General features: G+C 38.1%; 5 protein-coding genes across 7 annotated transcripts; 1 reads left to right on the top strand and 4 right to left on the bottom strand.

Annotated features, from left to right (window-relative positions):
* Nucleotides 1-823: 823 nt before the first annotated feature.
* LOC141837436 (uncharacterized) lies at nt 824-7,257 on the bottom strand. The gene is made up of 2 exons (XM_074724842.1): nt 6,868-7,257; nt 824-2,402 (listed from the first exon to the last, which is right to left on the bottom strand). Exons 1-2 carry the CDS (start codon nt 6,958-6,960, stop codon nt 1,233-1,235), a joined length of 1,263 nt encoding a protein of 420 aa, XP_074580943.1. The 5' UTR covers nt 6,961-7,257; the 3' UTR covers nt 824-1,232.
* Nucleotides 7,258-10,010: 2,753 nt separating this feature from the next.
* LOC141814182 (pyruvate kinase, cytosolic isozyme-like) lies at nt 10,011-14,084 on the bottom strand. Of its 2 annotated transcripts, none has more exons than XM_074702163.1 (4): nt 13,999-14,084; nt 13,566-13,828; nt 11,908-12,369; nt 10,011-11,145 (listed from the first exon to the last, which is right to left on the bottom strand). In XM_074702163.1, the coding sequence occupies exons 2-4, from the start codon at nt 13,821-13,823 to the stop codon at nt 10,333-10,335; spliced, it is 1,533 nt and encodes a 510-aa protein (XP_074558264.1). In that variant the 5' UTR covers nt 13,824-13,828; nt 13,999-14,084; the 3' UTR covers nt 10,011-10,332. The 2 variants fall into 2 exon arrangements, with proteins under 2 accessions (XP_074558264.1, XP_074558325.1); XM_074702224.1 differs by having other exon boundaries at nt 13,905-14,032.
* A 41-nt stretch (nt 14,085-14,125) lies between these two features.
* Nucleotides 14,126-17,997, top strand: LOC141825732 (endoglucanase 13). Its single transcript, XM_074713122.1, has 10 exons — nt 14,126-14,130; nt 15,286-15,769; nt 15,925-16,125; nt 16,208-16,297; nt 16,414-16,578; nt 16,675-16,798; nt 16,879-17,042; nt 17,132-17,465; nt 17,565-17,609; nt 17,696-17,997. Exons 1-10 carry the CDS (start codon nt 14,126-14,128, stop codon nt 17,995-17,997), a joined length of 1,914 nt encoding a protein of 637 aa, XP_074569223.1.
* A 275-nt stretch (nt 17,998-18,272) lies between these two features.
* On the bottom strand, nt 18,273-21,003 carry LOC141813235 (replication protein A 32 kDa subunit A-like). Its single transcript, XM_074701167.1, has 10 exons — nt 20,926-21,003; nt 20,725-20,835; nt 20,523-20,620; nt 20,399-20,440; nt 20,228-20,305; nt 18,959-19,037; nt 18,778-18,864; nt 18,609-18,691; nt 18,430-18,498; nt 18,273-18,357 (listed from the first exon to the last, which is right to left on the bottom strand). The coding sequence occupies exons 1-10, from the start codon at nt 21,001-21,003 to the stop codon at nt 18,273-18,275; spliced, it is 810 nt and encodes a 269-aa protein (XP_074557268.1).
* A 2,055-nt stretch (nt 21,004-23,058) lies between these two features.
* LOC141814347 (two-component response regulator ORR5-like) lies at nt 23,059-24,135 on the bottom strand. Of its 2 annotated transcripts, none has more exons than XM_074702328.1 (5): nt 23,910-24,135; nt 23,781-23,827; nt 23,608-23,688; nt 23,459-23,529; nt 23,059-23,383 (listed from the first exon to the last, which is right to left on the bottom strand). In XM_074702328.1, exons 1-5 carry the CDS (start codon nt 24,055-24,057, stop codon nt 23,299-23,301), a joined length of 432 nt encoding a protein of 143 aa, XP_074558429.1. In that variant the 5' UTR covers nt 24,058-24,135; the 3' UTR covers nt 23,059-23,298. The 2 variants fall into 2 exon arrangements, with proteins under 2 accessions (XP_074558429.1, XP_074558496.1); XM_074702395.1 differs by having other exon boundaries at nt 23,608-23,685.
* Between the last annotated feature and the right edge of the window lie 2,930 nt (nt 24,136-27,065).

Here is a 27,065-nt window from a genome sequence, read left to right as displayed (position 1 = left end):
TGTGAGCAACTCCATCAATATTAGGCTTCTTTCCATGTCAATAAATAGAGTTGTGCTATTGAAAGGTCCTAGTTCATAAAAACACTCAATTTGCACATTATCCAATGAAACTGCCATCTCATTTGGAAGGCTATTGAAGTCCTTGCAATTAGATTCTATCCCCAACTTGGAAAAATTTCCTTGCCAATTCTCGCTATCTTCATCCAGAAATTAGTTCAAGGGAATGCACAAATTGTGGAAAAGACAATAATTTTCTCAGTTTCTTTTGAAAAAGACATTGATCTAGAATTAGCAACTAACTGTTGAGTTAATCAATCATAAGATAAACTAATGTTTTGAAGCAAGAACATTTCTGAAGTTTTTGCAGTGGAAAAGAATAAAGTTTGAAGCCAATTCACCTAATTTGTGGTCTATCTATTCTAAAATAGATAATTTTATCACTGTTAGGTTATTTTAACTAGGATTTCAAAAAAAACCCTTATAATTAGCTTAACACGTCTTCAAATAAAAGAATGAGGAACAAAGGATGGTTACTGATATTAAGGTTGAGTACCAACCATTAGAAGCAATATTTCCGAACGTTATTTCTATGAAGTGGCTACGAAGGACCCTTCTACTTCTACAGTGTCTAATCTATGGAGAGCTCTTTCACACCGATCTGATTTGAGACCACTGAGATCGGGCAGCAACAGAGAAACCCTTCATAGGAAAGTTGTCTCCATCTCGTGCTTCCTTAGAGCATCAGCACATAAGTCCATGAAGACGACCTGATCAAAACACTGATAAAATTGATACAACAAGACCTCATTGCCTGCGAAGAGGATTGAACTTGAAGGATAACAAACTATATGTTACCAAGAAAGATCAGCTGTCAAACAAGTAGCAAGCTGTAGATAATCAAAACCCTAGAGGTGAGTTCTGAAGCAGGACGTATGTTACTAGTTTCTACAACAAGTGTGTTACAAAAAAAGAAGAAGAAGAAGAAGAAAGACTGGTTTCCTGATTATTTAATCAGCAGGAGGGCCGAGAAGACCTTTAATGCATCACAGGTGTTCATATAAAGAGATCAAAAGCTTCTCTCTAAATCTGTCTGATGCAGATGTTGATGACCTCCAGTATTAAATCAAGCCGGCAAACACTTAGTGTGCTTCACTATCTAACCAAAGATATTCACAGATGCCTCTGATTATGACATGGCCGTCTATTGAGAATGAGATAGGCCTCCCCAAGGATCAGCTCACCCCTGGCTGTATGATCGGCATAAAAGCCCAACTATTTCGATGTTCAGATGCTGCGCCGATGACCTTCTCGTTGGCCCACCAGTCAGAACCAGCACTAGGTGCATCTGAAATCCCATCTGAGTTGTCAAAATTGAATTCTTTAGTTGAAGGAAGATTGAGAGAAGATTGGACTTTCTCAGTCAAGTCATGGTAGGTATCGTCAATAATGTCAATTCTCCTATTGTTATCTGCCTCATCAGTCACAAGAGCTCCATCAGTTCTCGAAGTAAAGGTTTCAGAAGTCCCTTCGCTGGAGATTGCTACCTTCTTTTCCAAACAGCGTGTGAACTCTTCAGCAGTTAAGTCGAATGATACTCTGTGATCCATTCCGTATTCGTTATTCTTTGGCGGAACAGCAGATTCCACTGCTGGCGCTGCTGCAGATATATTACCGTCCAAAAGTGGTCCACCAATTCGAGCATGACGAGGTATAAGCTTTCTTGCAGCCACTCCTTCAGCACTCAAGATTTTCGGTGGCTCGCCAATAGGGAATGATTGGAAAGAGATGTCAGCTGAGTGGTAATCAGGGTCAGGGAATGGCGAGGAAGGACCGGAACATGCTGAACTCGGTGATATAAGGCGACCGATTGGACTTCCAGGGTAAAGTTGGTAGGATGGGAACTCATACGCCTCAGCTTTCTTGCAGTTTGCATCAAAGGAAGAAGTCAGCAACTTGGCAAATGGCACCTCAGGAGAAGAAGGGGTTGTCAAGTGCAAAGGCTCTGGCGGGGGAGTAAGAGGAGCAGTGGAAGGTTCAGTTGTGAAGGTGGAAAAGATTGGGGGTGACACCAATTGAGTCTCGTTTGCATAAGGCCCAATGGCGAAGATGGAAGTCGGACCACTTGGGGAATAGGTGTTTGTTGAGAGAGCAGACAGAGAAATAGGAGCTACAGGTGATTGCATGGCAGAGGGGGTTCCAGATGGTAGAAAGGAAGCAGGAGAGGAAGGTGGGGCAATGAATGGAAGCCTCACTTCTGGTGGATTGTTTGGGTTCTCAATTGCAGAGGTATCCGACCGAGGAAATGCAGGTTCAGGAACAAGGACAGCATGGTTGATGCGGTTCTCATTTCTATGTGATCCGAAGCACCAATACACGCTGAGCCAGGCAGCCCATCTTCTTCTCTGGCAATTGAAAGAAAATAATAATAAAGAAATCAGGAGTTGAATTTAAAGATATGAGCCAGCATTAGCAAACGCCATGAGAATTTTGCACGCAAATAACAAACAGAACTCTCATAGATTGTAGATATAATCATCCTTTACTTAGAAACTATTAAATTACCAATTAAAGATATCGACCACAGCTACTGATTTATATAAATCGCAAATCATTCAGCTCAAAGAAGCAGAAAACCAAAAAATGATCCTGGACATTGTTAGACTATAAAGGAGAATATGATTTTAGAATTCAGTAAAGAAAATTTACTGCAGCAGACAAAATACTTAGCAAATGTTTGACATAAATAAAGCATGAATTTTAGGTTGTTAGTCAAGTACTTCAGCAGCAGGTTTCCCTCTTCATTGTTCAAAGGTTGTAGGTTGTGTAATCATTGTAGAAATGGTGTCCATGTAATTTATTTGAAAAATCCTCATGGTGGAGAATAGGAATGGTAATGGGTACTTGAAAATCAAGTATCCGTGGATATTCACCCATCTAAGTCGACTCAGGTACTTAATTTATACTTAATGGATTCAAATCAGATTTGAGTTTTCTTTTAAAATTGCAGGCACCTACATAATGGATTCAAATCAGATTTGAGTTTTCTTTTAAAATTGCAGGCACCTACATATTTTACTGATTTAAGTTCGACACCTATGGGTGGAAGTGCCTATTTATCATCCAATGCGGTTATTTGAATGGTTGAAGTAGCAGATATTTGAACACATACAGGTTCATGCAGTACCAAAAATTGCAGACACCAACATGCTGCCATCCCTAGTGGAGAACCATTCCATCCATTACGATTCATTTAAAAAAAAAGGAAAAAATATTTTAGTTATTAAGTCAATAATTCTTCAGCTTTTCTTCATACCCAAACACTAAGGGCAAGCCAACAAGTTTCATAAAAGATAAATGCATAAAGCAGGAACTAGGTAATACTGTTACAGATAAACAAGTGCCAGAAGAGGATACTCCAGAGAACATGAATAATAGCCAAGAAGCATAAAAAGTATTCCCAGAAACAAACTATAAAGGGAATTATCCCTCAAAACTTTGATTAGATTTGACTTTAGACAAGTGAATCACCCTATTATAATTGTTCCTGAACCATGGCTAAGATAGGATATTTGATATGAAATGAGATGATATGAATAGGCACACTCATGTATCCAAAAAGAATTTAAAACACAAGCAAGAATACCACACTAGAATTTAATAAAACATTTTGCAGAATAACATCTAGTTTGTCACACAATAGTGACAAATTCTCACAAATGGTGATTATTATGGTTTCACTTTTTCAACCAATACATGAAGAACAATTAATTAAGGTTTAAGGTGCAAAACAGATTCAAGGTTTTCTTGGAGCCTAAAAGATTTGCAATATAGGCCTCCTGAGTCTTCTTGAAAGCAATTAGAATGGGAGTTAGTGAGTAGACTATCTTAACATAAACCATCAGGAACCAGATGTACAAAATAATAATGTCAGCTAATAATCAAAATATTGGTTGTTCTTTGTATAAGCTCATACAAAGAACTAATAGAAAATTGAAAAGACGTATCTCAATATGCTTGTGTTAACAACAAAGTCTACTATGCACAAAATTTATCTTGTTTTCAGTCATCATTAATAATTTGACCTAAAAACATCAGAAAAATAATATATGTATAATAATTTTTGGCGGAATTAGGTAATATGGGATTTCCATTGAAATAAACAATGATTTGTAAAAATTGAGAATAGTACTGGAAGGTATAGATAAAGTTTTACAAGAACAATCTAAATGATTGCAAGAAGTCATGTAATGTAATTGACCTGCCTTCCCATAACCAATGCATAAATGCACCTATGAACAATTACATATTTACCGGCTAAAAATAAACTATTTATCAACAAACTATTGATGGGCTACCATAGTTTTTATTGTTTTGGACTTATGTCATAATGCTTTTTTCTCTTTCATGTGGTAAAGTAAATTGTCAAATTTTCACATTATTGATGTATGGTATGGATTATATAGTGATAAAGACAGTGCATATCAGAATATACACAACTGGTGAATAGGGATAACCACTCATATTTCCTTTGTTCCTTTACTAGTGAAAAGAACATTAAATTGCACTGCTAAGAGGTATATTTTTTATGTGTCTATTCATTTCAAAGATCCTTGAAATGATTATCCACTGTATGCCCAGAAGAAACCTACAAACCATGAGGATTGATGAGAACTTAACTTCTTCACTTGGAATGGCCTTCGGTAACACTAGAAGTGAGAAAATAGGGCAAATGCAACTAAGAGAATTTGAATAAAATTGAAACAGGAGACAGATTTTTATTTAGGCTATAAAAACTTCATCAATGAAACTTATGCTAGTCCAGTCAAATGACCGAAGCTGAAGTTGCAACTAGAAGGGAAGGAAAATGCACATGGTGATTTAGTAACTGGAAGGGGAAAAAATATATACTAGGCATGGAATAAATCACAACAATCTACCTTGTTTTTCCCATCTATTTCGTCTTTACTTTCCTGATTTGTACTATTTCACATAATTTCAAAATCTGAATTAGATTTGCAATACGATTACTCCATTTTACTTCAGACATATTCCTTCTTCCTTGGAATTCAGAAAGCATATCTATTGAGATGGCATACTCTGGTTAAGATTTTTTTTTACAGTTTTTAATATCTATACAATTTGTCCTATATCAGTAAATCCAACACCTCAAGAAATAATACACCCAAATCTTTTAGAAACAAATGAATATGAATATATGATGTCAACACAGCCTGTAATATTGGAGAATATTTTGATGCAAAACGTGATAACGCTCATGCCAAGCGCCCCTCATGGCTGACCCCACAGCTTAATGAAGGGAGGTAAATCAGGTATTGAGCGGCCCTCTAGGTGAGAGGGCTTTTTAATCGCGATAGCTGCGACTCAAACCCTTGCCCTTTGATGCAAATCTACCACCTAGGTACCAACTCAGCTTGCCCTGGGGGATATTAGAGAATATTTTGGCTATGTCATGAAGTTGATCTGTTGATCTAAAGGGACATAACAGAGAGCATCATGTTCAACAATATCTGCTTAAGCTCCCAACGTGCTTGTTGCAACTTAAGAAACCTTACTACTCTATCTTCTTGTTATCAAATTATTCCAATTTATCAAAAAACATCTCTGTCAAGTTTTCAGTCCAGGTTTATCCACCCTTAACCAAATTGAGATCATATATCCTCCATGGAAACTAATAATAAAAAGGAGAGTTTTTTCTTTCCAGGTTTTGTTCGATCTTAAATACTACATAGGTTGTTTAACTATATATCATTGCCAGGTCATGTTATTCCTATTTGGGGTCAACTACATGGGTCTTAACCATTAAATCAACTAAATCACTTTTTGCTGCATCAACTAAAGTTTTATTTAGTCACCCTCTACTTCTTACAACTGCAACACTAATCGATTAAATTCATCTAATCATGCAATCTATTGGTGACCTTTGAACATTTTCATAACATCTCAGCCAAATTTCTTTATTTTATCATCCATTAGACTAACTGATTGCTTCCAAGATATAATTTTTTAATGATTCATTTTTAATAACCTCAAACATATAATCTTCCACTTTCATTTTTTTTCTTTTACGTTGATATTTGGAACAGATAATTTCCTAACTGTCCAATATAACGAGCCATAGCACAATTTTTATAAAATTCTTCTTTTTAGTCTAAAAGGCACATGACAGTTCAAGAGCCAATGTGAAAGAAACAAATAAGCACAATTCGTGAATCAAAATAAACATCTGAACTCAAATAATTTATCATGTGCAAAAATGATGAATAAAGCATCAACATCAACTGCCAATTCTTTCTCTCCTTTTTTTCCCAGTTTAGTGTCTCCCTACCTCAAATTACCTGGCTAGACTCCAAAGCCCTTACACCAACCAATACCATGTAAATCCTACCTTACCCGAAAAGAATCATAATATGTAATCTCACCTTTCCCCACAACACATTATGAAAAGCTTAACTATGGTTTACTATGCTCTGCATGACTGCATCGCTAGGTATTTCCTAAAGCTTATCATTATTAAACAGTACCAACTAAACGCCCACCAAGAAACTCACAAATTCCAATAAATAAAACCTTTACACGATTGTCTAGTAACTCACCTGAATTAAGTCATTAACTGATTGACAAACATAAAATTAAACAGGATAAATTCAAATTTTTATGGTAACAGAACTATTGCCAAAATCTCCTGCGTGCCCTGGGAAATACATCAAAAGTTAAAATTACTGGTAACACACCAAAACCATCGCAGATCTAAACCAGCAAAACTCTAAAAAAAAACCAACATCAACAATCACATCAAAATCATACAGCGACAGAAGGTAAATTAACAAAGAGGATAAGGAAACCAACCGGGACGGTCACTTGCTGGGCACGACTCTCAGCAGCGACAATCGCTGCCGCCGCCGCATTCACAGTCTCCACGCTATTATTGACGCCCCTCATCTCCTCCTCTTCCTAAATCCGGAAGAAAGAAGACGTCACCCTCCCCGAGAAAACTCCACCGATCGCGGACCAATTTTAGCAAATACAGCTCAAATCCCGTCGAAGAGCGACAATTTACAACCGCATCGGAACAATTTCCCAACAGGAACCGATGAAACTCAAAGGGAAACGAATCGAATCGCGCCGCGATGCGCCGAGAGACGAGATCGAAGAGGGAGGGAGAGGGAGGAGGAAGGAATCGAAGGCGAGATGGAAGGGAGAGATGGCGAGAGGAGCAGCATTCGAAAGCGAATCATATTAAACTTCCACCGGAAAAGCTCCGAGCGAGCAGGTCAAACACGCAATTAAACGTTGGCGTCGAGCCGACCAAAATTACCATTTTACCTGCTGCCCTCGTTGCCGCAGTCATAAGCAAATCTCCACCGTCGGAATGCCACAATCGTCGAAATCGACGGCCGATGTGACGGAGAACGACGCCGATAACCGGAGGGGAGACATAAGGGTGTTCTTGGAAATTCCTAGGCTCGCACCACGTGTGCGTCGATGCCTCGATCGTAATAATTAATGATTATGTTTTAGTGGCCGCTTTTCGCGTCGTTGCTCGCGCCGCTCGTGCGCGCGGATTCAGGGGCCCACCTTTGGGACTGCGAACGATGATGAGCGATTGGATGATAGAGCGGGTGAGGAAAGTGGGCAGCCTGTGTTTGGGTAAGCGAATCAGCGCACGCGGATACGAGTGGCTAATGACTAATCTCGGTGTTAATTAGTGTTTAAGCCTTGCACGCGAAGGCGCACGGAGTTTTGTATGCGCCTTTTTGACTTTGGGGCTCTCCGATCATAGAGGATTAATAATATATTAAAAGATCACATTTTCATGAAGAGATTTTGAAGGAGTTTTTTAACTAAATAAATAATTAGTTAATAAAAAATTGAGACAATTGAATCCAAAATCAATGAATTAGGAAAATAACTGGAGAAAGATTGGAAGATTTCATTGTTAAATTGCTTCCAAATCAAGGCAATGCTCAAGTCAACTTGACTGACTTAGATATTGGAGGAAGACCAAACTCAATGTATCAAGTCATAATCCATCATTAATTTTCACTTAAAGTCGCACGAGTGAATTTAACGACATAAAGTGAATGAATTCTCATTCAACAGATGCATCGAACATGAGTTTTAAATTATTATCATCAAAATTTTATATCATAACACCCAAAAAATCACTTGTAAAGGTCAAAAGTCATTGTGGAAATTTCTAAGAAAAAATAAGTAAAATAAAGAAAAAGTTATTTCCCACCCTAAAGTTTAGCTTTTTTAGAAAAGATAAAATTGTTTAAAATATATTTGCTATTAACGCCATGATTTATTTAACACTGACAAACGATTATTGATGAACTAACAATGTTACTAGTTGGGGGTAATGTAACAATAATTGAAGGCCAATTTAAAATTATTTTCCTTTGAAATATTAAACATTTTACTTTCACATGCCGTCAAGCAATCCAATTCACGTAGGTATGTCGCCATTATTGGTTACATAAATTAATTAACTATTCTGATGCATGATATATATATTCCTATTTGTTCATTGATTAATAACACACTAATAATAAAAAATTAAACATGTTTTTTTTCGAGTTTTGAACCGTATAATTAATCAAATGGCAATTTTGTCGATATCTCAGTGTCTTTCTCGTTGCCTTACGTTATCTCAGAAAAAGATTGATTGTCCAGCAAATTCAATTGAATGAGTAAATATATTTTAGTAACTTAAATAATTTTACATAAACTGAGATGTTTAGAATATCATAATTATTTACAACAACCATATAAAATAAATACCCGATGAATTTACAACAAGCATATAATTATTTAGTAATACTATATTAATCTTAATGGTTAATATTTTAAGCCACCTCGATCACCGTCCCTCGACCTCCTCCTCCTCCTCCTCCTCCTCCTCTAGCCCCAACTACAGCAGTCTGTCCCAGCGTGTCACCGACCTCCAACGGCGCAATCTCCTCCACCGCATCACCAAATGCATAGCCCATCCACCTCCAAGTTCATTTGTATCACACAAACGCTCGAAGTCAATCCCGATTCTAGTCCTTGAAGGAACCACCTCGAACGACAATCGCCGTCAAAGGAGCTGCCTATCCGGACTCCGCCATTGAACCAAACAGTAATTCGACCACCATCCACAACAGCGGCAACGAGCACATCAACTTCCACTCCATTGGCGACGAATCTGACCGTACAATAGCGCAACACGCATGCGCATGCATTGGGCGCAGGGGAAGGTCGGCGAGGACCGAACGCACGTGATCGTGTCGGAACGGCACGGGTGGGTGTTCGTCGGCATCTACGACGGCTTCAACGGCCCCGACGCCACCAAATACCTCCTCGCCAACCTCTACAAATCCATCTAGAAGGAACTCAAGGGACTGCTCTGGGACGACAAGCCCCAAACCGTCGGCGCCCACCAAGTGCTCGACGAAATACCCGACTGAGAAATTTCGCAACCAAGCAACAAACCCACCTCTCGCGGTGGCGCGATGGGCGATGCTGAAGGCACTGTCGCGAGAGCTGAGGAGAATGGAAGAAGGCTTCCTGCAAATGGCCGACAAGAAAGTGGCAACCAACCCGGAGCTGCCATTGATGAGTCTCGCGCGGTGCCGACTTCATCATTTTTTCCTGTGTGACGAGCGCTCAAGTAGCGACGACTTCGTCATTTTTCTTTTTTGTTCCCTCTTCCTTTCCGCAGAGATTCTTCTCTCCTTTTCTTTTCCTCCGCTCTTCGGATTCTTTTCCATCAGAATTCCTTTCCTTCCTGCTATCCACACCTCCAAGGAACCAGAGTATTAATCTTCATGCTATTAGTTTTAATAAAAGAGGGGCTTTCATGCATTATCATCAATGAATTGAAGTATCAAGACCAGGCTACAGGAAGTAAAAGCAGCCTAGCTACAATGACACTAGAAAAAAAAAATGATACCGAATCCACAGGAGAAGTATAAGCCATGCATCATTCTTAATTACGTCAGCAATTTAGAACAAGGCAAACCTTATTCAGTGCTACAATTATTCAAAATAATGTCAGCAAACAGAAGGCAAAACTAACGTTTTGCCGATTTATCGACTGGCTGGAAACCAGATGCATTCGTGGCTTTAGATCTTAATACAACAAGCAATTACAAAAAAAAAGGGAGCTCTGTTTCTAGTGTTCAGCTCCTAAAGTAATATATGTCAATCAATTGGGATGAGCATGGAAACTAACATAGCATATCATAACAAACTAGGAAAGGCATAAATGAGCACCAACAGCAGAAGATTGGGATCAGAATGTAACCAACCTTATCAACTCAAAAATCACTTCACGATGCAGATCTTTACAACAGAGGCGATGCCAATACGGTGAATTGCAATAACAGAATCACCTGGTTTGCAAAGCTGTCTCTCCACTGCCGACTTGAGTGCCGCCTGTAGGATCACCTCTGTTGATTCGGAATCAGTAGCCTTGGCAGAACCCTCCGCCAGCAATGGAATTAAACCTCTGTAAACAAGGCTTTGCCTTGCAGGTGATTCGTCGCTGACAGACCAGTCAAACGAGTCAGTGGTCAACATTGGAACCACAACTGATAAGATTGGCACTCGGGGTCGATATTTTGCCACCAACTTAGCTGTTGTCCCACCGCGAGTCAAGACCACAATCAATGTGGCCTTGGCCTTGCTTGCTGTTTGAACAGCAGATGATGCTAGACTCTCCAGTGGGCTCATGGGCAGAGGAGTAGATCGTATCATCTCTTTGAAAATAGCGTCATAGTCAAGAGAGGACTCAGCCTCAATGCATATACGACGCATAATCTTCACCGCCATCTCTGGATAGGAACCCGCTGCACTTTCACCACTGAGCATGACACAGTCTGTTCCATCTAGAACAGCATTTGCGACATCTGTAGCCTCAGCGCGGGTTGGGCGTGGGGATTTGATCATCGATTCTAGCATTTGAGTGGCAGTAACTACAGGCTTGCCAATGAGATTGCATTTGTAGATCATCATTTTTTGTGCAAGGAAAATTTTCTCAACAGGTATCTCCATTCCAAGATCACCTCGAGCAACCATGAAAGAATCTGTCTCCTTCAAGATTTCATCAAAGTTTATAACACCTTCTTGGTTCTCAACCTACATATAAAGACAAATAGTGAGACAAAACAAAAATTACTATTTTTCAGCGACGACATTTATTTTTTGCGGAATAACTACCACACATGAATGATCAGCTCAATCCTAAAGTTCTCAGTCGGAAAGTCAAAATAGTGCTCAAGGTAGACTATGAGCAAGGAACTAAATTCATTATACAACATATTGTATAGAAATGAGCTACTAGTGTCAAATCAATCGTTGGTAGAGACTTTGACCCTGGTTGTCACGTTGGGTAGAGATCAAAGCCAACCTACGCCAAAAAGTCAGTTATTGCTTTAAGACAAAACGAATTAACTTATGTTTCTTTCGTATTTTTTGTGTTTATTTATTTACTTTGTGCATAAAATTTAATAGATAATAGTAAGATAAAAATCTTGCTAGTTGATTTGTTATTAAGCGATACAAATATCCATGCCTACACATAATTCTAATTTTATAGCAGGAGAGAAACATATCTTCTCCCAGCAATAGACTAGCTGAATAAATCAAATATAAGAAAAAGATCCATGTGACAAAGTTCCCATAAATCATGTTGATCCAAAACAAAGCTATCAACAAGTTGAACAGTTTTGACTAAAAATATAATTTTCCTACTTGCTTGCTTTGGGTTTACCTTCTAAAACCAATCTAATTAGTGTGATTTGTCCATACAAACTATACAAGATCGATTATGTGTTTTTCCTGTAATTAATTACTACTGAAAAGAAACTAAGATGGAGTGGCAGATTAGGAAACAATTACCTTTGACATCAACTTTATTTGTTTTGCATATGGCCCAAGGAACTGCCGAACAGTAACAAGATCTGATCCCTTGCGAACAAACGACACTGCAATCATATCAATGTTGTTTGGAACACCCCAGCCCATAATGTCTTCCTTATCTTTCTCAGTTAGTGTTGGAAGATCAACCACAACACCCGGAAGATTGACATTCTTCCTCTCACCTAGGGTTGCTGTGTTCTGGCAAAGACATCTCACAGTTCCAGCCTTTGGGTCACATGATAGGACATTCAATGTTATGGTACCATCAGAGCACAATATTGTATTCCCAGGTTTCAAATCAACAGGAAGCTTTTTGTAACTCATAGAAATCATTTTCTCATCCCCCTTGATGCTGTAGTCAGTGGTGATTGTAATTTCTTGACCTTCAGTAAGTTTGATAGGTTTCCCATCCTTCAAAAAGCCAGTACGAATCTCAGGGCCCTGTGTCAACACAATAAGAGTCAAGAATCGGTTACTGCTCCAAAGTTAAATTATGATTCCTTCCATGCAAGTAACTCTATTGACATGATATATGGATGAAGGAAGAACACCCTTTTGAAGGATTTAAACATGTTAGTATAGTTTTTGAAACAGAATCAGTAATTAAAGCATGATATGAGGACTAAACAATCACGAATTGCAATACAGAATAAGACACTGTCGATAAAACAAGATTGGACAATTGTGTGGAACTCATGTACTTGGTAATATTTTTGTATTAATCACATGACCCAATCAATTAGATCAACTAGAAAGAAGTGCTGAATCATATTCTTCCAGAATAAAAAGTTATAAGTTGACTGGATTCTTTAATCCTCCAAAAACTTTCCAAGAAACCCTCTTAATAAACACTAGAACAATAATATGATGCCAATAAACAAATATGGGTGCTTATGAAACAACCATTGGACAATTATTTGTTCCAAAAATATGTTAGGGTCCTTAGTTACACGTGATACTGGAGATTTACTCGACGTTGATGAATAATTAACACTAAATGAAAGTATTTATTGGTGGAACGATATATTCGTTGTTTGCACTCCTAGGTTTGCTCCTGTTTTCCATTTTGTCTTGATTAACCGCCACAAAAAATATATATATAGAGCAAATTTCAGGTTTCTTAAAGAAACGACTGTAGTGGCCCATCAACTAACGTTCCATGACTCTCATGTTTAACTTTAAATGATGGAACTTAAATAGGAATCTTGTTTTAGGAGTTTTGAAACGAGAAGGAAATTTTAGGAATTTGCCTAACTTCTCTTTTATTGCGCTAATATGGCCATCAATAATAGTGAAATTAAATTGGCTATTGAAGGCAAACTCGCCAAGTTACATCCAGACGTCGATATTAAAGGCCAACTTCCTTGCTCAGGTGCCTATAATAGTATAGTTAACAAATATCTTAGAATAGGATATCCAAACGCTTCCATACTGAGAGGAAAAGGCACAAATAGATTGGGGGATGTTAACTAGAATAAGCCTTTTAGTGAGAACGTATCTATTAAACTCAAATAAGTTCGATTTGCTCCAAAATCTCTATCAACGAAACAGCTCGCCCAGGTCAAGGTTTTTCTTCAAGGTAATAACCAGATAAAACAACAAATTTGCATCACAGTTTCTTCAGATCAAGAAAGTACCTTGGTGTCGAGCATGACGGCACACAAGATCTGGGTGTTCTGCATAGCGATCCGGAGGTTGTCGATGGTCTCCTGGTGGTACTCGTGCGTCCCGTGAGAGAAATTAAACCTGGCGACATTCATGCCGGCTTTCAGAAGCTTCTCCAGCATCGGCACCGACCTCGACGCCGGCCCCAGCGTGCACACTATCTTCGTCTTCGGCACCCGCCCATCGTTAGGCAGATCCTTCAAAATCCCGTCGATGTCGATGTTCGCCATCAATTCTACACGAATCGCACAGAAAAAGAAAACCATGAGCTAAAGTTGAGGAAGTTAAATTGATCGCTTACCAAAACAAACCTCAAATCCAGATAATACCCGATCACTGGAGTGAGATAATACAAAACTCTAGAAATTTTAAGCAACTTAAAAACACGCGACGTAGAAACCCTACCGAATCCTGTCCTCCGCCGAGTTCGATCGAGATCAAGGGCGTTTCGCTTCTACGACGATGACTTGCTGGGAGGAGGTGAAAGGAACGGGAGGGGAGGGTAAAAACGTGAAGGAGAATTTTAATCGGGATGGAGTGAGTTTTTTATTTTATTTTATTTTAAAATATTAATTTTTAAATTAATTCATCGTATTTTATCTTTGTACTCAAGTATTTTCAAAGATGATAATCTTAACCTTCTTCTTTTTAAAATATTTTTTACTTTTTTTAATAAAAAATATAAATATTTTATTTTTTTTATTTTTTCTTCTCCCCTTCTCTTTCATTTCTTAATGAATCTTTTTTCATCCATCAATAAGTCCGCTGTTAAAACGGCGTGAGGATTCAACAAATTTCTCCTGTTTCCATGTATCGATCTAACTTAACTTTGTCTTCTAAATATAAACTGAGTTAGTTATGATAAAATAGACTTACAAAAAAAAGATAAAAATTTAAATCTGGATGAAGTCGAATAATATTCTTTCCGTCGAGTAATATTAATTCAAGAACTAGAACTTTAAAAAATTATAAACTATTTTAAAAAAAACAAAAATGCAAGGAAACATGAACCGAATTATGAATTATTTAGCCAAAAAGAAAAAACAACTGAGGCCGTTTTCATCCACACAATTGAGAGGAATCACAATTATTTATTAATTTGTTTAAGAGGGAACAGTATGAATCTTAGAACACGTTAGTAATGACGTAGCACTCACGGTTTAAATATAAAAAAAGTAGTTATTAAATTTAGCATCATTTTTTAATATTTAATTTGGCAATAAAATAAATTTAGTACATTTTCAAGTTAGCGTTTTAAATTTATGTCAACTTCATCTTAATTTGCAATTTATGTTGAAATTGCAGTCATTGTATGAAACGATGTAAAACTAATTAATCAAATAAAAATGTGTTATACTTGTTACCATATTTAAAATAAATAAAACTGGTATTAAATTTATTACAACATTAAAAAAATCAATTTATGGTGAGAAATTGGAGTTTCTTCTCTTAAAATAAAAATTCCTCCGTGAGTATATCTAGATTTCGTGTATACTTATATCCAACAAATGTATGGTGCGGCTCCAAATTTTCAACCCTTCAAGCTACGAATTTTTTTAAATATTTAATCATAAAATTATTTGATCACTGACTCAACGTCTCAACGTGCATGGCTGTAATGGACGTGCAAAACACAATCTCGATTTCTCAAACCCCGGCGTTAATTTTCAATCTCTTATAAATCACAATAAGAACTGCACCGGTTTCTGCAACATCTGCTTTCTCCACGATCGCCGGCGCCGGTAAAATATACGACGGCGATGTCTTCCACAACGTCTCTGTTCACAACATTTGTCCTGCTGCTGCTGCTGCTTCGGCCGCCAGCGCCGGCGGATTCAGTTACCGGGAGGCCTTGGACAAGAGCCTGCTCTTCTTCGAGGCCCAGAGGTCCGGAAAGCTTCCTGCGGGTCATCGCGTGCTGTGGCGAGGGGACTCGGGCCTCAGGGACGGGTTCGACGAGGGGGTGGACTTGGTCGGCGGCTACTACGATTCCGGCGACCATGTCAAGTTCGGCCTGCCGATGGCCTACGCCGTGACGATGCTCGCGTGGGGCGTGGTCGAGTTCGAGAAGGAGATCCTCGCCGCCGGCCAACTGGATCACGCCCTCGACGCCATTCGATGGGGAACCGATTACTTCCTCAAGGCGCACAACCAACCTGACATCCTCTGGGTTCAGGTAAAATTAACTACTAATTATTTTCATCATCAAATCCGCTAAGATCTTCCTTCTGCACTTAATTTGAGCGTGAAGAACCATTCGTTCGATTTTTTTTAAAAATGATTCTTATTCTTTTTCACTGTGAAAAATGAACTCCATCTTTGGACTTGAAGGTTGGCAATGGAGACACAGATCACCTCTGCTGGGAGAGAGCAGAGGACATGGACACTCCAAGAACTGCCTACAAGATCGACTGCGATCACCCCGGATCGGAGGTGGCGGCGGAGACGGCCGCTGCTTTGGCAGCAGCAACCGTGGCTTTCAGGCCTTATGATTCAGAGTACTCTGATCTCCTCATCTTACATGCTCGCCAAGTGAGTGAATGGTTCAGGTCGTATAATCTTATCTGATCAGTATTTCTGAATCCGAACACTGTCAAATTTCCTGCTGCTGCAGTTGTTCACCTTTGCTGACACATATCGTGGTCGATATGATATCTCGGTTCAATCCGTGCACAAGTACTACCCTTCTTCGACCGGATACTTCGTAAGAATCATCACTTTCCTCATCGAAATCTGTCTAATTCTCCTCCTCCTCCTTTTTTTTGTTGCCTGAGCACATGAACAGTTTGGATGTTCGATCATAATGAGCCGAATGCGCAGGATGAACTGCTGTGGGGCGCTGCTTGGCTCTTCGAAGCGACGAACGACAAATACTACCTCAATTATGTCGCAAAGAATGCCGTGTTCCTCGGAGGAACTGGCTGGGCTGTCACTGAGTTCTCATGGGACAACAAGTATGCTGGATTGCAGCTTCTCCTAACAAAGGTATGAACCGTAGACATCCGTAAAAATGCAGCACAGTTTTTATCGAGTTCATGGCAGCGCCGACTTTGACTTACGATCCGAAAATCCGATGCTTAGGTTTTGAACAACGGTGATGGTGAATCCTACAGTGGAGTGCTGAAGCAATACCAGGCCAAGGCTGAGTACTTCCTTTGCGCCTGCCTCCAGAAGAACAATGGTGACAATGTCGACATGACTCCAGGTTTGCAATCGATCAAAACCTATCATCATGCCATCGTGCTCATGTTCGAATCTAGCTAATCGTTAATTGTGTTGAACCAGGGGGTTTGCTGTACTTCCAAGAGTGGCAAAATCTGCAATATGTTTCTTCAGCAGCGTTCCTTATGGTAGTCTACTCTCACCATCTGACAATGGGAAATGCCATCCTCACCTGCCCCGACGGCCAAGTCACTCCTGGTTTCATCCTAAAATTTGCACAATCTCAGGTTCGTCATGAAAAAGGTTTCAGTGGAGATCGACTGTACAAAAGTCACTAATCAGTGGCTGTTTCTTCTGCGTTGCTGTGATTCACCAGGCTGACTACATTTTGGGGGAGAACCCGAAGTCCATGAGCTACTTGGTAGGTTACGGAGAAAACTACCCAACTCATGTTCACCACAGGGGAGCCTCCATTCCGTCGATACGCGCACTGCCGGAGAAGGTTGGCTGCGTTGATGGGTTTGATGACTGGTACAAAAACAAGAAGAGCAACCCGAACATCATCGAAGGGGCTCTCGTCGGCGGCCCCAACGCGAATGATGAGTTCTACGATGAACGGGACATGTACGAGCAGAATGAAGCATCAGTCGGAGGCAACGCTCCCCTTGTTGGCCTCTTCGCAGTTTTGGACAGCTTAGCTACAAGTCCAGGTACATAAAGCACAAGCTTTGCTGATATGCCTAGCAATGAGAACTCAACTCATGAGAATCCAAGAAAACTGAAGTTTTGCGTCGTGATGTTGCATGCAGATACCGCGAAGAACAAAACTAAACCACATCCAAAACCAAATGGTGGTAAGTTCTTTCATCAGTGTCAGCTCTCAAATTCAGTAACTATTTTCTTGGAGTCTGAAACCAAATGCCAACTGATCATGTTGCAGAGCCACCAGTTAAGTTCATCCACGCCATAACTAACACATGGACTCATCAAGGCGAGCAGTACTACCGCCACGAGGTGACAGTGAAGAACACCGGCACGATGGCGATCACCTACCTCGAGTTGAAGATCGAGGGCCTCACCGGCCCACTGTGGGGGCTCTCCGCCACCCATGAGCAGAAGATCTACGAGCTCCCTTCATGGCTGAAGCAGGTGGAAGCTGGATCTAAGTTTGTGTTTGTGTATATTCAAGGAGGGCAACAAGCGAAGGTTTCACTTGTTCGATACAACACCGAAGCTACTTGATCAATGTAAATGTTAAATTTTCTGCAAGGCCAAGAGGGATTTGTTGTGTTTCAGGAATCGTTGGCTTGACTATGATAATTACTTTGCGGGGAGACAATTTATCTTCACTTGTCATTCATAATATTTCTGCAGAAATTCTCCAGTTTAAACATATAAAACTAGTTTTCATGCCATGAACATACTGTTGAAGGAAAGCTTACAACCCATCTTTTGATGCGGGTGCTATCAGAGAACAATTAAAAGATTCAGACTAGACGAACAACTAGAATCAGATGTCAGTCGATGCAGGCAGACTTGAAGTGGTAGTCGTCGATTGTAGAGTAAATGTGACCGATGTCAACATAGTAGTCAATAGCTTCCCTGCTCCATGAACAAAACGCACATAAGATTTATTTCATAAGGCAAGAAACGAAAATAGGGAGAGAGAGGAACTTGATCTTATTCATTGAAAGTCCAAGCCGCCTGGCAATTTCATCAATATGCAAGCCATGGTCACTGGCACTGTTAACAGTATCAATTTATCATTGAATTAACTTATTTCAAATGAATCAACAGAAAAAAGATGATTTTGTTAGTCTTTGTTAAAGCAAAATGGGTTGTGAACGACTTACAGACTTGCAGGTTCCTGGAAAATATCCAGGACCAACTTGTAGGTGTCTGTCTTAGATCCACCCATCCCACCACTGACAAAAGGCTGAAAGATAAAGAATTAGTCAGTTCAAGAATCCCCTAGTTTATTCATGATTATGAAGTAAAAGAAGGATATGAAAATGGTCATACTTGACTGGAAATTGGAGGTTGGGACTCCTTTTGTACAGTTTGAGAAGAGATTGGGTTGGAAGTTGTGTTATGGAAAACATCATTGCCCTGTGAAAGTTCACAAAGCATAAAAGGCACAGTGATTTAGCAAGTAATTTGCAGTTCGTGCATACCAATATGCACACCGGCATGATACCAATACCTTCTGCTTTGTATTCCACAGATGTACATGGATACACTGAATGAAGTGAAGTGCAACAGCATTGTAGTCAGTGACAGGACTGGAAGAACAAGTAACTTCAGGTTTGCAGATCATAAACAAGAATTAAACAATACAAAGTAATATGCAACTGCATCTGGCAAAGTATGGATCGTTCAAAACGTATTATATAACAAGGTAGTTCACATAGGTCCTATTCAGGTAGAGGAAGAAGATAGACTTAATGTTTTCTCTGCATATTCAGGGATATTCCAGGGCAATTTCTTGTCAAAAAACTAGACTTTTAAGAATTGAATTAGTTGGCACCTTGAAGATCCATTAGAAAAGGTACTGTGGATTCAATAGAAAAAAATCTCGTGTCAAGTAACAAGGAAAATGATAGTCATCTCAAACCTGCCCTATGATGCACCAGCTACATCATGGTTGACTGGAGCTAGATTGACACATGCTGAGCAAGTTAAGGTGGGATTAGTTTGAAATAGTAAAGATATTGTGATGTTTGTTTCATCAGAACATTAAATTTAATACCATTTTCTAGGCAAATTATTCTAACTAGTTCTCATCTTACTATGTGTGATAAATTTGAAGGATTTAAGAATGTTAAATATTTCTATAATTGCTTTGCAATATGCTTCTCCGCTTATCTAATGCTTACTTTGTAAATTATGATTAGATTCTATGGTATTTAAAACTACAAAGTTTCATTCTAAACATAATACCCTATAGCTAAAATATAGAACTAAATGTACAGCACGGACAACTAATTACTCCAACAGCATAGTAACTCTAACATACTTAGTTCATAGTTAAAGCAATATAAACAATAAGTGATCATTTTGATGCAGTAAAAAAAAACTGCAACAAAAAGTTCAACAAGCCAAATTCACAATCAACACTTCAAATAATGATATAATGATAAAAATTCCTTTTGATGTTTATAAGTAAATATCATCGGAGTAAGTCAGACAATATCAACCATGAACAATATTCTGTTATCAGAAGAGACTTCTTGTGGGTAATTTCATTTAGTAATAGCTATTTTGGTTTACCATCTCTCTGAAACAGCATGCAGAAAACACCTTTTCGCTTAAATAAATGAGAAACTCATGATTGCAAATTACCAGCAATAGCTAGCAATTCTCAAAACTTTAGATAATCATATTTTGAATTGACAATAAGAGCTGTAACAAAATCAAAGCTAACAAAAGATAATGAACGCGTATAAAGGTAAGAAACATCTCTATAACTTGCCTGACTGAGAAGGCAACAGCTCGCTTTTTGTCTTGAAATCCTTTAAGGCTACCACTCACAGACACATACATACCATTCCTTCATAGGAAAAAAAATTTATTATAAAACTGGAAATGGAATAGGGGCATCAACAATACGGAAGTTAGTATAACAATCTGTTATCATACTTACTGAATAACGGCGGTCTCGTTGGCATCAGAAGCTTCATTAACCCTGCAAGTCGAAGGAAATGTGAGTAATGAAGCAGAATCAGAGAGTAAAGATGCGATATATAGGTATGTCCAAAGATTCCTGCCATCTAATGACATCGATTCGACCGGTTCCATCGTCGAGGGTGAAGTGAACGTCCGTAGCTCTCTCCGCCTTGTTCACCACCAGCCGCAGGAGTCTAATCTGCCAGCATCCCCAATAAAATCAAACAATAGAGTTTATGAGGATACGCAAAAGGAAGAAATTATAGGGGAAAGTTGCATTTTTTTTTTCCCCATTTTGATTACATTTGTTGCATCGGCTCCATCAACTTTGATACTGGACTTGTCGTCCGCAGCGTCAAATGCCGAGCTTATCTGCCTCACTGTCAGTGGAAGAAGCCCTGGAGCGCCGCGGTTCTGCGACGGAAATCCATATCGAGAGATCCGTAAAACAGAGAAATGCAGGAAAACCCAGAGGAAATTTGCGGCTGCTCTCTTCGTAGTTACCTTAGAGAAACCGGAATCGGGGTTTTGGGAAAATTGTGAAAGCCCAAAACCACCTCCATCTATCTGGCTGGAGAACATCGTTGTGTGGCCTTCGTGATCGACGACGGAGAAGAGCGAATCGAGCAACCGAAACCCTAGGAGTCAAGGCGGTAATGTAAAGCAGCAACACGCGGGAAATTTTAGGGAAGAGAGAGAGGATCATTTCCCGCCATTTCTCTATACTCGAGCTGTTTAATTGGGCCGATTACGGTCGCGTTTGACTCACATTCTTCTCAGCCCAGATGCTGACTTGGGCCTCCGGCCCAATATCTTAATTGTAATTAAGAGACCGTCTAACTAAGTCACTTAAGTTGGTTGGAGTAAACATGATTGAGTTGGTTAATGGGGGGCAGACTTGTTGAAGTGGACAAAGATCGAATTTCGATGGAGCCGAGGTAATGCCCTTTCCCCTAGTGACCAACTGGAACTTCCAATTTACCTCTTCACAGTTGGTGGTAGGACCGACCGTGTGGGGTCGCTGAGGTGACGGATTTCACCACTGAAATTGATGGATCTTTTTATGCCTTCATGGGTGTAAAGTGAAAAGCCCTTTTCCTTTTTTTGTCTAATTACTCTTTACAATACTCTTGTAGAAATGTTTTACAAGCTCCCCATGGCATAGTAGGGTGGTAAGTGGTAAGGATGATTCTCATACAATGAGCATTTAAATCTCATGTTGGATATTTTAGAATATTCGCGGAGTTTAAATCACTAGTGATACTAGGGTATCATGTCATAATCCACTTGTACTTCTTGAATTTACGGATCCGTGGAGTTGAGTCATCCACCTCTAAGATTAATCAAATCCAAAGTCCATGTACACAAATTTTAAAAATAATAATAAAATAAAAAATAAAATTGTTTTATAATTGAATGTTTTGATTAATTGATGTGAATGTTAAACTACAAATATATCCTTTCAAAAATAATAATAAAATAAATAACAAAATTAGGTTAGAATGTTTTATAATTTTGATTGGGAGTTTTGAATATATATATATATATATATATATATATATATATATAGGGCTATAGCTGCCCACGCCTTTGGCAAGTTTTAAAGTCAATTTAAATGTGTTTAACTGTGATCAATTGATTATTAATCGATTAGATCCAAATTAAGCAGATCGATCAAAGTCAAGTACTTGCCTAAAAATATTTGACGACTATGAAGCCTTTGGGTCATGCCAAATTGATATTTGCACTCATGGAATCACCTTAAAACCCTTTGTATCCAGTTTTTCTATTTTAAGACCTTTAAAGTCGTGAAATATTTTTGTTAAACTTTTTGCTAAAAAATATTTTACGATCATAGAGACTTCAAATTTATACCAAATGAATATAATTGCAAATCAAGATTTCCCCTAAGTTTCACACATGTTATTTTAAAAAAAAATTGAATCAATCATTTTAATGGTTTTGAAGGGTTTAAAATATAGAAAAACACACATTGACATATTCAAGGAACCCTAATGCTTCAATTTGACATGAATTCAAAGTTTCTAAGGTTAATTTTGTTAAAGTGTTCTTCAAAGCACTTTTAATAAAAATAATTAATTGCCCTAAAAGCCTCTTATTTGTGCTAAATTGATCATGTTTTTATTTATTTATTTTTTATTTTTTAAACTCTTTAAAAACACTTTCAATAAAACATTTAATTATAATGAGTCGACTGAAATGGCATCCACCACTATTATCAATTAAGCGATGGCTTGAGCAGTAGGAAATCTACTGAAGCGGATTAAAAAATATATTTTTTAAAATAAAATCTAAAGCGTGGTGCGAGATTTAATTAATTTTGAAATTTACTCGAGGGTAAATAAATCGCCGAATATCAACTGACGAGCAGATAAGCAGCGACTACAAGATCTCCCCATAGGATTCCGACAAGGAGGCTCCCACAGCTCGGCTCCAACAAGGCAAAGCTTAGTCAGTCGTCAGGTACAGCAAATCTTCTTTGGTTTCCTCATCAAATCTCACAACTGGACTTGTCCCTCCTTCCTGTTCATTCTCCAACAACAAAACTCTTTTACATAAATGCTTCTCACAGGAACACATGGCCTTAATTTCAAAAGTTTTACCAGGAACACCAAGTAACAAAATCGGAATGACATTGAAATGGCTGCTTGAAGCATATTCACATCTGAAACTGCATGATGAGATCCATGGAAGACGATGGTCTCTCATCGTGACAGTTTCTCCTTGTCCATGCCCTTTATCTACCGAAGCTCATAAAATGAAACAAAAGAATAAAATGCTAAACGAGAGAGCAAGCTGAAGAAAATTGTGCCACCAGGCGACTCTATTATCTTCCTCCTCTGTCATCGCCGGTTGCTATCTGATCCAACTGGACAAACGAGATACATCAGATGGTCTCACAGGCTTCAGAAAGAAATCTTCGGCTCCTTCTTCCAGACATCTGAAGGAAAAAAAAATCAATCGTCAAATCGGGAAAAATGGTCTTTTTATTACACCGAGTGTTAAATATGTTTACCTGTTGATTCTGTTGGGAACGTTCTCAGAAGACATTATGACCACAGGGATTTGTTTCAGTTTGTTTGATTCCTGTCACAGAATTAAGCTTCAGGCATCAGCATTCAAAATCGCAGGAAACTATCATCTTTTTAGGAGATTTGTTCTTACCTTGACCCTTTTGAGCAGCTCGTATCCTGTCATTTCTGGCATCCAGTAATCAGTAATGATCATGTTCACGTTTGGTTCCTGCTACAAATCCCAATTTTTTCATCAGAATCTCATCGAATGATCTAAGGATCTGCCGAACCAGAAGGGAAAAAAATCGAATCAAACCGACTCACCATTCCCAATAGCTCCAGGGCTTTCTTCCCGCTGTCCACAGCCGTGACTGCAATCGAAGACCAGAAGAAAAGGGCGAAGCCTTAATTAGAGGAATCGTAGGCGAGGAGAAGAAAACAAGGCGACTTTACCTCTGTACTTCGAGCTCCGGAGAAGTCCCGCAATCACCGCCCGGTCGACGGAGCTATCATCCACCGCCAGCACATGGATCGCAGCCGGCTCCCCTGCTACCCCAACTCCGCTGCCGAGGCCTCTCCCTCCTCTCGCCGTCGACGACATTGCAGATATGCAGCAATCCGATCGACAACCAGCAAATCAAACAAGAAGACTATCGATCTCGCATTTCGCATACCGAATCGCGAGGTATATAACGAGGGCGAAGAATAAAGGGCAGGGAATCGCAACCAAATCGTCGATCAAGTACAAAGACGCCAATTATTAATCTTGCCGGACGCGATGACCCAGATGCGCACCTCAATTATTGACCACAGAATTACCTCCAAGCAAAGCGTGGCCCCCGCGTTGTGTCTCACGCCGAATTTCCCCAACTTTTTATACCGGGAGAGATATTGTGGCGTCACGGGCGTATCGTATCGGTATCTTCCCGTGGATTGATATATCGTCACATGGAAGAAAAGTAAATGGAATGTAACGGGTGAGTACCGAGGAAGATCGCTAGCAATCAGACTCTGATTTTTTTAGGAAAAGAAACAAAATTTCAAATATCTAAATATATGAAAATTATTATTATTTTTCAATATTTAACTTGAAAATGGGAAAATTCACAACGAAGGCATTACGGAAAAAAGAAAATCAAAAAGACTTTTTGCTAACAAATTTAAATCTGCATATTAATATATACCAACTACAAAGTAAATTTATTATAATAACAGCTCCTTAATATAATAATTATTTTTGCAGTTTATTTTATAGGTAATAAATTTCCATTTTCAACTCGGCCAATTAAAATTCGGATAGCGGATCCAGGTGTCTTCTTGCCGTTGGAGGCGGAATTAATTAAGAAAAAAATATTTTATTTCTGACAAAGAGAGCATCAAATAAATAATTCATAAAAAGGGAGACCAAATATGATTTTCTCGAAGAGTGTATCAGAAAAGATTTGGGTCGAAGAAAAAAGGATCTTCACATTTATTCCCTGCTAAACCGGAGTGGGCCACAGAGTCGGTCCGGTTCGTGAATGAGTCACCGGTCCATTCCTGGCGAGACAGCCGGGCACTGAATGATTTTGCCAATAAATAATATTTATTTAAATTGAAGATAAATAATTTAATTTCCATAAAGTCTTTGGACTTTCTTTTGACGCTTCAAATTTTTTTGCAATTGGAATTACAGACTAATAAAAAGAAATTTGCAAAATGAAGATGAATTAAATACTTCTTTCATTACATGGATAAACGTATCTCACACGACAACAATAATAACCCAAGTGGATTCTATATTCTTGGAGTTGACAAACTGATGGAATGTCAACTGCATGGTTTTCGCGTAGCTCCTCGCGGCACAAAAAGTCAACTCCGAGGGAAAGCAAACACAGTAGATTGATCTTTAAAAACCACATTCTAAGAAGCCGTCCTCGATTAGATAAAACCAAGAATAAAAGAATCACAACTTATTCCTCACGGGGTTTGACATTTTTGATGTTTCGAGCATTATCTTCCCTTCCATTCGTTCAAAAGTCAACGACTATAGAATGCACTGATATTTTGGAAATAGGAATAAGATACTCGTTGTCTCCCCACTCAACAAGAGCAAATTTAAAAAGAAGTATATGTATTATTAACTTCATGTAAGTGATTAGAGATTTGATCCACTTCGAAGTGTCAATTTATTTCGACTAATATAACCCTATTTTATCTTATAATTAAGGTGGAAAATATAATGTAATCCACCTTGTTACTGTAAATTTATATTTAGTTTAAGCCAAAAGTGTTTTTATTTTAATATTGAATAATATTAAATGTACATTGCTCTTAGTATTAATTTTTTTATGTTATCGATGATAAAAAATGTATATACAAAAAGAGGAATCATATACTGTTGGTATAGTGTTTATGAATTATTGTCCTTAGAATATAGTTGAGTTGATTACGACAGAATAGAGTTACTGAAATGGATAAGGATCAAATTTCGACGAAGCCGAGACAATGCCATCCTCTATCATGGTCAACTGTAACTTCTCGATTTACCTCCTCACAGATGATCATGAGCCCGACCATATATATGGGGTCGACTGGAATGATGGAACCTTTTTTTTTTGCCAAAGTGTTTGTGAATTAACATTGTTTAAAAATAAAAAAGGGTTTATGTTGAAGTGTTTGTGAATTATCGCCACAACGCTGTTTGGGCGTTAAAACATAAAAAGAAGGACATTCATGTTGAGAGAAATTTATTTTTATTAGTGTTATAATACTCGTTGCATAAGTTACTTCAAGAGTAAATTCACTTTCAATGTAGCCTATTATTTTCTAAAAATAAATAATTATTAAAAAATATATGGTATAAAAATTTATAATCAGTTTATATATATAAAAAAATAAATACCATCTGTTAATGAAAAAATTAAACTATTAGTATGGATTAAGTAAATACAGTACTACGATCATTTTATGGCGAAATAAAAATAGCCTGAAGATATACAAATTATCTTATGAAATAATTAACAAAGATTAATTTTATAGAATAACATTAATTAATATAACAGAGGATCTCGACCATTGTATCAGACACAACTTATGACGTGACGTTTAACACAGGCTTCGAAATTTTTAGATATTTATTTATTATCATATATAAAAAACATATATTTAAAACATTGTAATTATTTAATTAATATAATTTTTTATATTTTTATTTATCATTAATTATAAAAATCAAAAGATATTCGATTATTTTAATTTTAAATTTTCTTTTTTTTTGTTTGCTTAAATTGGACCGAAGTTATATAAAAAGATGAAGAAATTTTCATCGTTACATTAATAGAGTTTTTTAAAAGAAAAATACGTTTCATCTTTAGAAGTTTAAAATAGTTTTTAAATATTTTTAATTATCAAATTTCTCTATATTTTATAACCAATTAATATTTCATTACGATTTTATTTGATGAGATAACTGGATGACCACTTTAGAAATAAAATAGTAATAATATTCATACATACAACCATGCTAAAAAATAAATAATTGAAGTGGATAGTGAAATAAATTGACTGTCCAGGTGAATAATGAGATAAATGTCGAGGTGAGTGCTAAGTGTTAAGTTCGGAGGTTTA

Source organism: Curcuma longa, chromosome 1 (genome assembly GCF_044706935.1).
Source record: "Curcuma longa cultivar G26 ecotype Majalengka, Jawa Barat chromosome 1, ITB_CL_G26_1.1, whole genome shotgun sequence".
Taxonomy (NCBI): Eukaryota; Viridiplantae; Streptophyta; class Magnoliopsida; order Zingiberales; family Zingiberaceae; genus Curcuma; species Curcuma longa.
Note: the sequence above shows the minus strand (reverse complement) of the source record. Positions and strands in the feature narration are given on the sequence as shown.